We start from the raw sequence: 12,008 nt of genomic DNA on the forward strand, positions 1-12,008 counted from the left end.
TCTCATGCCCAGACGGTCCTGACATCAACTTAACATTGAAACTTTACACCTTTACGTCCGACATGAATGCACCATGAGAGTTTTGAACCAGCTGGGACGAGCGGAGCATCAGAGTGGATCAGCGTCACAAATACTATCTTTTTCAAACAGCATTTTTGTTCTGCTCCTGATTCACGATTTTAGTAAAGAAATACTCAGAAATACCTTTTTGAACTTAAGTTTCTTCTCACATGTCCTCCATCATACCACAAGTTATAAACTCCCATTTTCATCAGAGTGAGTCTATAAATAGAAACGCTAAAACAGCTGTGATGAATTCTCAGCCACTTCCTGCTATTCATATGATCAGTTACAGAAACAAACCCATTATGGGATGAAGGAAGAGAAACGAGCGAGTGCTGGGGGGTTGGGGGGGGTCAGTGTCATGAACGTCCAGGACAGCAGGAGGGGCAAAATGTCAAACGTTTAGAGCAGCTCGGGCCACAAAGCCGCTTCACAAGAACAACAGCTCTCTGATCGTGATGTTAACAACAAACCGCCGCCGCAAAACTAAAGTTAGAGTCTCTCTGCAGCTGATTACATTTATTCTGAACAATATTCACCAAAAACACTATTTTCTCCAAAAGAACAGCTATAAATATGGAGATTAAACACAAAAAACTCATTAAAAATCAAATTACACCAGAGGAACAGACTGAACATTTTCAGTTGATTCCATGAATGCTTTCATCAAACTAACCAAAAGACTTTTAAAATGTGCTTTTTTATAGAAATGTTGTTCTAAAGTCTTAATTTCACTAAAATATTGTTCGGTTTGGTTAGGACAGGGGTTGGGAAGCTTTACCAGTAAAAGAGTCATTTTTGCTCGTTTTCTACTGATCTAAACCTAGAAGGATTCGCATAGTCTGACCTTACTCTTTAAGAAATTTGGATTCATTACATGTTTTTTAATAATAAAAATGAATTTGGTATTTTGGTTTTGGCACAAAATGCAAAAATATATAAAGAACCTCTCAGAATGTATTTTTTTTTTTATTTTTTATGTGTGTAAGAAAAGCTTTTAATTCATAAAAGATCAAACTTTTTACCAAAGTTTTTCTTTACATATAAAATCTGTTCATTCTGGAGGTAGAGTTGATCAATCAAGACGTCTTCAGGTCAACAGGATGTAAAAACATACATAGTTTATCATCTATGTGAACCTCAGACATCAATTTATAAATGTAACTAATCTAAGTTTATACATTCTAATTGGGTAATCCATATTTAGAAAATGCTATTTTATTATTTTCTTTATTTTTTGTTCTTTTCTCCTCTTTGTTCTCAGCAGTCTTACACTTCTGGGTTTTGTTCTTTTAGTTTGTGGTTTGGTAGTCTTAGTTTGTGGGCTTTGTTTATTTGTTTTCTTTAGGTAGTTTTGGTTAAATGGAGCTACTGACTCAGACGGTCGACATGCTGGGTCAGCAGTCTCCATGACTTATTTTATGTTTGGCCACATGTGGATCTGGAGCTGCAGGTTACAGACCTCTGGTTTAGGGAAACATGCAAACTAGCCCAAGAAAACTTCTATTTTTACGTCTTTCTGAAGATAAATTCATAAAAGTTGATTTCCAGACCACTGTGAGTGATTCAGAGCGCCCCCTAAAGGGGAAAAGGAACAAGACGCCCTACAGATGCGAGCTGCACATCTGCATGGCTGCATGTGGACTCCTCCTCTTGTTGTGACTGTGGCAGACAGAGGCTGCGTTATGCAGGAAAAAAAAATAGGTCAACTTGGATCGAATGCAGACTTTACCACTGACATAAGCGCAAAACGCATCTTTGACAACAAATAGAACCTAAAAAAAACAACTTTGTGGGAGAATTTACGTGTGAAAATGGGCCATTTTCAAGATTAAGAAGTTGAAAAAACTCCACTGAAGTGTTTTAAAAGGCTAACAAAAGCAGGAAAATGCGCAAAAAAAACGATGCAGACGTTCTTACCCAGGCGCTTTGCACACATTCCTGCCTTTAGGATTAAGGTTTTGGCTCCAAACTGAGCAGAAGAACAGACAAACCACCGCGGCAGAAGCAACAGCCTTCTTTACTTCCATTGTACACGCAGCAACATCCTTCTAGACGCCGTTTGGACTCCGCGTTTTCCTCCTCCAGAGCAACAATCTGCGCTCCCGCTTCCTTTTTACGCACGTATTCCAGATAAAGTTGGATTCTCAGGAACTTTTAAAATCCTTCCTCCTGAGGTGTTTGAGGGACTGAGCTGCAGAAATGGAGCAGTAATTCCAGCCACAGCTAAAAAAAAAAAAAAAAGTCATAAAAGCCAAACTTCCAAAAGCAGCCTCAGCATTCCTGATGCTCCTGCAGCGCGCGCCTTATTCCTTCCAGGAGCAACCACGAGGAAAGGAGAAACCACGGATCTCCTTCAGCTCCTCTCGTGCAGTTCGGTCATCTTCTTAAAAAAAAAAAAAAAAAATAAAGTCAGCAGCTCCTCCGGGCTCCGTCCTTCCGGGGGAGAAGTGGTTAATCCGTGACTCCGGTCCTCTGCGCTCTCAGGAGTGGCAGGAGGGAAATTCCTGCTCCGTTACTCCAAAGTTGGCTTTGTGCGCGCGCGGGAGCGCAGCCCACAATCAGACAATGCAACTTTATTGATTCTGTATTCATGAAAAATTAACTTTACAGTTAACACCTTTTAATGCGTTTTGGCATATTTTATTAACATTTAATAATTAGTGATTAAAACAAAACGAGTTTCAGTATTTTGGTCAAAATATTATTGGAACTTAAAAAAATATTTTTAATGATCCAACAATTGTGTGTGAGAAACAGTGAGTTTGACCAAAGACAACAGCGCCCCCGTCCGTCTAAAGCACGAAGTGACATATGGAACCAATCTGAAGAATGCACGTGCCAAACGATTCCATCCAAGACAGAGAAACTTAACGACATCAGCCTCATCTCATCCACAGGCGGAGGACTCTAAGTCATAAGAAACAAACATTTGGGGTAAATCATATAAATGAACAGTTATGTTTCAGATTGTTTCAGGATTTTGGATTCTTTATCTTTTGTGTCCAGGTAAAAAATAAAATAACATTAGAGCCCAAGCATTTTTAAGTGTGTTTTGTTTGCTTTGTATAGATATAACTGGGTTCCTATGAGTTTTTCAAGTTAAATTTAAGACTTTTAAAGACTTTTCTGAGGCTGTGCATGTTAAAATTAATCCCAGTTTCTCAGTCTGTTTTCCATTTCATACATTATTTCTCATTTGATTAATTTATTCCCATTTTGTGATCAAAACTGTAGCTTCTTATCTTGTTTGTGCCGCGATGCTTTAGTGTTCTTATTTTTTTTCAAGCAGCGGGCATTAAGCGTGTTGAAGTCAGATAATCGTGGTAAAAAAAATATCAATTTTGAAATGAAAAGCCTTAAAAAAGTCTTACATTTTGACATCTAAGTCTTGTTTTAAGGCTTTTTAAAAGTATTATTTTTAAATTAATAAATTCAATTATTTTAAGACTTTTAGGACACGGGAACCCTGTATGACTAATTTTAAAGGCCAAAATGAATTTTATTTGAACATAAAACTTAAATTATTACAAGCTAAATGTTTTTAAAAAATATAATTTTATTGCCTGTTTTAAATTAAATTTAATTACTGTTTTTAATAATTAAATAATTCCACACTGTAAAAAATTAAACGTATCAATTAACAAAAGTTATTAGTTTCATTTAAAGTTTTCATCAAATTAAAAGTTTAAGTTGAGTAAACTATCAACTAAAATTTGTATTTGATGAAAAGTGATCATTATAAATGCAACAAATTACAGAACTTTTGTTAATTGATGCAATGTTTCATTTTTACAGATCATAGCTTTAATTGTAAATAAAAAGAAAGCGATAAAAGAACTTAAATGGTCAGAGGAAGGAGCTGATGTGACGTGACAACAATAACATTTATTGTAAGGAAGTAAATATTCATTTATACAAGACGTTTCACAAAAACTAATTCACAAAATACTAAATAAACACAAACTACAGCAGGAAAAAATGCAACAAATCATAATCTAATAATACAAGTAGATCACAAATAAAATGTAGTATAAAGTTGAAAGCTCATCTGAATAAAAGCATATTTTTTCGACAGAGGAAAAAAACTAAAGTAAAACATTATCAAACAAAAACATTTATAAATAAATTAATAAAAGGGCTTTATACAAATATGAAAGTTATATTATACATAAACCCCCATTGTAATAGTAAAATCTGCTGAACAGAGCAAGTTAAAAATAAATCCTAAATTCACTTAAGACACTGAACGAGGGAAGAAAGAGACGGTCAGAGAAATGTTTGGAGTCCAGAAGAAGTTTCTCCAGAATCCAAAGAGAACAGAGACGAGTTCCAGAGTCCAGAACAGACTGAAGAGCAGAGAGATCAGAACGCAACCACAGATCAACACAACCCAGAGGGACCAGCAGGATTAAGGTGGAGGAACCGGTCTTAAATAGGGGAGGAGTGACGAGTGGCAGGTGTGTCACGAGGCCCCGCCCCTCATCCTGAACACCTGTGGAGAGAGAAGGAGAGAAAGACATGAAGACTGCAGAAAGTTTTAATAAAATTAAACCTCCAGATTATAGAAAACTTTGGTCAAGTTTTTAATTAAAACTTAATATTAAGTTTAATGAAAGCTGTTTTTTGTGATTATTCGTGGCCAGATTTGGACATTCATGCGTAAAAGTCATCTGCACTGTTGAGCATGAAAAAATGGCTGCAGGTCTGGAACTGTACATCTTAACATTTCTTTATTTCATGACTGTAGAATCACCACAAGCAATTCACATTAAACAGACTCTAATTATTCAGTAAAAAATAAAAAAATCCCCTTATAAATAATATTTATGATCATATATCCAGTCTATTGTCAGCTGGTTCAAATTAAACTTGGAGGAGCTGCATTCAGCTTCTATGTGCCACACGTCTATACTATCCAGATCCTCCTGTTCAGCTGCACCTGATTCATACGTTTAAATATACTGTGACCTTAAGCTGACTTTGATTTGATTTCATTTTAAAGTTCTTTGGCTCTTTGATTCCTCCTGTTGTTGCTCTTAGTGTCCTCTAGATGTCCTCAGTCAGCCTCGTTTGGGCTCCATGGAAGCACCTGTTCAGTCTAGTGTTACTCACCAAACCACAGTATCTCCCCTCCCATGCAGCCCAGAGGCGGATTCAGAGGGACTATAAATAGAACTTGTTTGGGAGGTTTGGGATCTCCTGAAAAAAAGACGAAAGTAATAATTCAAAAAACAAATGTTCCTCAACTCTCACTAATTCTGGAAAACATCAACAAAGCATTATTCTTGTTTTAATCTCTTCTCTTTCTGTGTTCAGCGTAACCCTAAGATGGGCTACTTTTTAAAGTAAAGTTTTCATGGATCACATTAAAAATCAATGAATAAAAGTTGTAAACACACAATTCCCGTAAAGAATGAAGTACTGCATTTATTTTTAGTTTGTTTATTTAATTTCATTTTTAATAATTTATTAAATGTATGTATTTATTTCTATTTTTTATTTTATTTAAACTGTATTTATTCATTTTATTAATGTATGTTTATTTATTTAATTTGTGTTTATTTGTTCATTGATTTTTACGTATTTTTTATTCTTATTTATGTATTTATTTTTATTTTATCTAAATTTTATTCATTTATTTTTATTGTATTTGTATTAATATTTATTTGTTTAATAAGTTCAATTTATTTATATTTATTTAATTTGTATATATTTATTTGTACATTTATTTAATTTTATTTTTTATTTATTTATTTTCATTTAAGTATTTATTTTATTTTACTTCAATTTTATTTATTTATTTTATTTGATCCTATTTGCATTTATTTATTTTATTTGTACTTATTTGATTATACATTTCTATTTATTTATTGTATTTTTATGCATTTATTTGTTAATTTATTTTACTGATTTTTTTGGATTTATTTCTATTTTACCTTATACTTATCTTATTTGTATGTATTTGTTTGTTAATTTCTATTTATTTATTTTTATTTGTCACAATAGACATAAATTGGAGTTCTGTTTCACTTTTTTCCGTACATTTACCTGGTAGCTTATTTCTGATGTTCTGTGATCATGTAATCCTCGGGACGGAAACTGTCACGCGCTCGCTACAGGTGACGCTGCCATGAAGGTGTGACCTCCCCCCCCCTTCTCCTCCTCATTTTCTCCGCCTCAGCCCGGACTGTCTCTCTAACGACCCGCCGCTGACTCCTCTTCACCCTCGCTGACACCCCCTGGCCCGGCCCTGATGTTTACCGCCACTAGAGCCGCGGCAGCGGCAGCGGCGGCGCCGTGGGGCGCGCGCGTGCCCTGCGGCCGCAGACTGCGCTCCACCGTCCCGCTCTCCACCAGCACCGATGACCGGAGCGGCGGCCGCGGGCCGGCCCGGTCCCGCTCTCCCTCCACGATCTCTGTGGACTTCACCGAGACCAGAGGAGCCTATAAGAGCAAAGACTCTTTAGAACTGCTCCGGAGTTTGGTGGTTCTGAAACTGTGTTCCTATGACGTCATGGTGGAGAAGAATCAAGAGGTGAGTCAAAGTCTATGAAACAACACTAAACACTATTTTAGACAGAATGAAGTTTGCTATGATCTTTACTTGATGGGATTCAGAGAATTCTCCTGAAACTGATCTCAGATTACAACTTTTCCCTGTAACCGTCAAGACTGTCTCTCTCTCTGTCTGTCTGTCTATCTGTCTGTCTGTGTGTCTGTGTGTCTGTGTGTCATCTCTGTGTTGCATAAGTTTCAGCTGTTGCTGTTTACATTCATGTAGAGCGTGTCCATTCTGATGCTACTCTTTCTGTTTCGGCTCAGATCATGGATCTGGGTAAGACCATTCTGGGCCAGAAGGCCTTCGACCAGCTCCTGAAGATGACTTTCTACGGCCAGTTTGTTGCTGGCGAGGACCAGAACGCCATCAAACCCCTGATTGAGAAGAACCGGGCCTTTGGCGTGGGCTCCGTGCTGGACTACAGCGTTGAAGAAGACATCGGTAGCAGCAAACAGAAAGAGACAAAGTATGGACTATCATGAATGCTGTAAATCACTGTCAAAGTCAAGGCCAGGGGGCCGGATCCGGCCCACTGAGCGGTTATATTCGGCCCACCAGATCATTTTATATTTTAGTTATGAACGCCACAATGTTATCTTGCGCTGGTGACATAATACAACACATTCGCGTTTGATTAAGGATCCCAAAAATGTACATTTTGGGTGTCTCCAACTCGTCGTTTTTTAACGTCCAATTGAATCAAGGCTCCCCAACCTCCGGGCCGCAAATCGGTACCGCTCTGGTACTGAGACAAGGACTGTACCAGTGTCCTGAGCCTAACCAGTTACCGGACAGTCGATACTGAAGATCGATTCATTGTGGAAATTGGATCATTTTGAACGATCCGATTTGATCCAATTTACTGACCTAAAATGTCACTATCCAAACATTGAACCAGTGGGACTCAAGTGTAATTAAACTGAAAAAGTCTGTTAGTTCAGACCGATTCCCCTTAATTTGGTCCAGATCTAATGTTAGTCCTCAACCTTAGATTTGATCTGTTTTCATGACTGATGTCCAGGAGACATTCCTGTTCCTGAGTAAAAATGGAAGTCTGCATTCCTTGTCGGGATAGTTCACTTATCCAAACTTTATATTTCATTGACCAATTCTGAATGTCTGTATCAACGTCAGGTTCAAGACTTTTTACAGCTACTTTGTTACAGTCTATCATCTTCAGCTATCAGCACTAGCATCTTCAGCGGCCAAATTCAGCTTACAGCATTCACATTAGCATTATTGGAGGTAATGCTATATATCTAGTTCATAATTTTGTTAAAAAGTTACGGTTTTAACGTTTTAAAAATGTAATTTTAGAGTGTTACTAACAGCAAAGTAAGTGTTTATGACATATAGATTGCTGGGAAAACCCTGTGAAGCAATGTGTATCACGTTAAACGCGGTTTTCATGAGTCTGCATTCATCTGACCGTATTTCAATGAGTTATTAGTTGCATCACTTCTCCACGTTTCTCTGTTTACACACTGTAAAGCCCGGCTACAGTGGTCATCTAGGTTCAGTTGTTGGTTGCGGTGCCAATTCAGACTGAAGAAACTCCCAACCGGAGCTCAGTCCGATTGGAAACAAACCAAGACCACCTTGTTATATGGTCCAAGAGTGGTTATAGGTCCATGATCAGAGTCCACTTGGATGTTTTCAGACTCAAAACATGTTCGGGGGAAACAAACTGATTCACTATAAGCAAATCTAATGTGTCCTGTCTGAATACATCCAGAGATAAATACCTGGTACTGAACAGGACAGGTGAAGTTTCTAGATTCCTTGTGCTTCTTGAAAGATAATAATTAAATCTGTGTTCAAAGAAACAATTAAACAAGTATTAATACCAAATCCATTTCAGGTTAATGAAGTTGTTGTTTCTCCACATCAAAATAATCTAAAGGTAACATTACTAGAGCATTCTACCACACTGTATGGTCACATAACTTTGCTAAATTCAAAGTATTTCTGTAATGACGGTTGATCAGTTTTTGTTGCATCTCGTGTGTGATGACACTTAGTCGTTTTTACGTTCTAGTAAAATAGACCTACCATCTCTCAATTCAAGATCGATGACAATTTATTTCATTTTGAAACAATTTTCATATAGTATTGGTCGATTTGATAACGACTTTCCTCAGACAAACTGGTTGGATCGTGGGAACATACATTGATTACCACTATTGTTGAATCCTCTTCTGTGTGTTGCTGGAGAGTCTTTCTGATTGGCCCGGTGTCTTGTCACATGCTCAGCAGAAGGCAGCAGACATGTGATCTGTTCACTCTTGCAGACTTGGACTCAGAACAGTCATAATGAAAGCAGTCTCCAAGCAGCAGCGGTATTGTTGCCTGCAGCTGTGGATGCTCGTGCCTTTCAAGTAATTAGAGCATCTCACCGTCCGATGTAAACTCTCTGGCCGATGCAGGAGTGGCTTCAAAGTCAAGTCGCTGCATGAAAGGGAATATTTTAGAATTTCAAAAACTGTAATTTAGAGAAAATCTGCAGCAGAAAATGAACCTTTTGGGGGTTTATCAGCCTGTCCTTACGTCTGACAGTAATGTCAGATTGTGCCAGAGAGCGTCCGCTCATATTATTTTTATGCACTCTCACGCTCTGTAAGCTGATAGCCCACAGCTCCCAGGCACGTTTTCTGCTGACCCCTGTTTTACTTCCACTCCGTGTCTTTTTAAAGCTATCGGTAAGTCTTGACACAGCTTTGAAACACTCTGTCACGAGAATGCTGATGTCAAAAGAATTCATTTTATACCCTAAAGTACTCCATATGAGGAGGAAGAATCCCCTAAAAGAAACAGAAATATTAAGGAGGCGGTCTAAGGTTGCTCTAATCAAACAGGATGAATAGAATTTCAGCTCAATCTTAGGCTGTATTCAGACTGGAGACATGTAGTTTGCTGAAATGGAACCAGTGGTTTTTTTTTTTTTGTTTTGATAATAGAGAACTGTACTCTGGTCCAGGACCAGGAACCGCTCTCTGACCCGTCTTTCAAGGTGCTCTCAGTTAGTTTCTAGTACGGTTATTTTCCTCAGTCTGATTCGGGTCTGTGCTCGAAGCGGAACAACTGGACCAAAATGGCCAAAATGTCTTTTGTTCCCCCTCCGCAACCTTGTAATTCCTGGCCAATGATTGAAGAGATCTTTAGTCACGTGGTTTTTCTTACAAGCTTTGGTTCTAAACAGAAATGTCCAGTAGACAGGAGTCTGAAAACAGACTCGATCTATTCTAAAATCCTTCTCAGACGTCTTTTAATTATTATAATGCCATTTTTTTTAACAATATTTTTAAAAAAGTAATTTTCTAGGACATAGTTTCTGCAGAGCGACAGTATTATTAGTAATTCACTGAGTTGTGGGTGGGACCAATGGCTTAGAGCAAGCCCGCCCCTTCCCATAATCCATCTGGTTGCACACTCTCCTGCTACTTTACAGTACAACATTGGAGATATCCAGCCTATCAGTTATCAGCTCAGACATGGAAAACAAAGACGTTCATGGATCTATTTGTATACAAGTGGATGCATAAGTATGGGACAGAGCGAGGAGCTTATATTTGTCACTAATATGAGTTTTTTTCTAACTATATATTTTTTTCTGCTCTTAATTTGCAACACTTTAGATAAAAAAATACATAGAAAAAAAATTTTAAGCTTAATTTTCTTCATTTATCTCTAACGTCATGAGAAAATTATCACCAGAACATGAAAAGAACCCACAATTTTCATCAAAATGTTCGCAGAGTTACAAGATTTAAATGAGTTCTCCTGAGTCTGTGATGTCCTGTTCACTTGTTAAGTTGTTTGTTTGGTTACACGAGCTCCCTGGTGCGTAATGATGAGGCCAGAGGAGGTCAAGTGTGGAATGAAGCTTCGGGCCTCTCCAGAAGGTCAGCAGCAGCAGACAGCTGGGCGCTTCGGCATACAAAACACGCGGTCGCTAAACAGAGTAGCTGCGACCGCCACGAGGCCAAAACATTAAAAAAAGAAGTCTCTGACGCAACGTACTTTCCTAATGTTGCCAGAGTGCAGCAAATTACCTCCATCTCTCCTTCTATTTTAGCTCATGCGCATCTGCTGCAGGGAAACACAGCCTAGGTAAGCCGTCTCGTCTTGTTCCCATTTGCGGACGCAGCACATGATGCAATCGCGAGAAACAGGCATGCAAATTTGTTTTCATCCACAGGCGAGGACCACAGAGAGAAGGAATCTGAAGAACTATTTGTTAGCGGGCAGGGGGGATGGAATGCAGCCCGCACATATTCTCACCCAGATGAAGCCAAGTGTGACCAGCATATGGAAACCTTTATCAAATGCATCAAAGCATCTGGTGAGGCCGAAGCGGAATCACTAAAACACCTACAGAGCGTTTTCCTGTTTTTGACTTCACATGGCGGTCCACAATTATATTTATCAACTCATTTTCCAGCCTGTTCAAATGTCACTAAACAATATTTTCTTTGTTTATTTTGAAAATGAAAGTTGTGTTAATCCCGTTAAAAGTCCATGTCCTGCCTTTAGGTGGGAGTTCGATTGAGGGCTTCTCCGCCATTAAAATGACGGCGTTAGGACGACCTCAGCTTCTGGTAAGCTCAGTGTTACACTGCAGCTCACGTGGCATTTAATGTAAAAAAATGATGAATTTTTGCTTTTTTTAAGCTTCAATACTCAGAGGTTCTGATGAAATGGCAGCGATTTTTCACCTTCCTGGCATCACAGCAGGGAAAAGATGGCATGGAGGCTGTGGAGCAGAGGCTGGAGCTGACGCAGCTGCAGGTAGAAACTCTTTTGGCTCTTCTGCTTCAGTCTGGAGATCTTTATTCACCAAATATGAGATCTGTTCTCCAATTTAGAACAGAAACACCACGGTGTGAAAGGATTTCTGCATATGTTTCTACAGATGTTTTAATTCACAGACTATAAAAAGCTATAATAAGAGAGATTAGATGGTTTTACTTTATAAAGTATGGAGGCCCAGAGGAACAAACCAGATCAATTAAAGTTATATATATATACATGAATACACACATATATATTTATGTGTGTGTGTATACATACTATATGTATACATACTATATTTATATGTATTCACTATATATATAAATATATATATATATATGCTGTTTATGCTGTTTATATATATATATATATAGCCTATACATATATGTATATATATGTGTGTGTGTGTGTGTGTATACATACTATATATATGTATGCACTATATATATATATATATATATAAGGTATCAAAGTCAAATTTTATGAATGGTCAACAGGTGTAAGTCCAGAACTTTCACATCATCATGCTCTGCAGCGCCGGTATAAAAGCCCCGCCCATCTTTGATTCTGTTACGGTCGGTTGTTATGTTAG

At 37.9% G+C, this 12,008-nt stretch overlaps 2 protein-coding genes across 2 annotated transcripts in view; one reads left to right on the plus strand and one right to left on the minus strand.

Annotated features, from left to right (window-relative positions):
• Nucleotides 1-2,983, minus strand: part of scarf2 (scavenger receptor class F, member 2) — a 42,272-nt gene extending 39,289 nt beyond the window's left edge. Inside the window, exon 1 of the mRNA XM_024276222.2 lies at nucleotides 1,984-2,983. Within this exon, the coding sequence (XP_024131990.1) occupies nucleotides 1,984-2,093 (110 nt within the window). The 5' untranslated portion in view covers nucleotides 2,094-2,983. The remainder of the gene's footprint in view (nucleotides 1-1,983) is intronic.
• A 3,321-nt stretch (nucleotides 2,984-6,304) lies between these two features.
• The window catches only part of prodhb (proline dehydrogenase (oxidase) 1b), a 16,231-nt gene continuing 10,527 nt past the window's right edge, over nucleotides 6,305-12,008 (plus strand). Inside the window, exons 1-6 of the mRNA XM_024274916.2 lie at nucleotides 6,305-6,601; nucleotides 6,889-7,091; nucleotides 10,701-10,735; nucleotides 10,824-10,967; nucleotides 11,159-11,223; nucleotides 11,297-11,413. Coding sequence (XP_024130684.1) covers nucleotides 6,320-6,601; nucleotides 6,889-7,091; nucleotides 10,701-10,735; nucleotides 10,824-10,967; nucleotides 11,159-11,223; nucleotides 11,297-11,413 — 846 coding nt within the window. The 5' untranslated portion in view covers nucleotides 6,305-6,319. The remainder of the gene's footprint in view (nucleotides 6,602-6,888; nucleotides 7,092-10,700; nucleotides 10,736-10,823; nucleotides 10,968-11,158; nucleotides 11,224-11,296; nucleotides 11,414-12,008) is intronic.

This window comes from Oryzias melastigma, linkage group LG9 (genome assembly GCF_002922805.2).
Source record: "Oryzias melastigma strain HK-1 linkage group LG9, ASM292280v2, whole genome shotgun sequence".
Taxonomy (NCBI): Eukaryota; Metazoa; Chordata; class Actinopteri; order Beloniformes; family Adrianichthyidae; genus Oryzias; species Oryzias melastigma.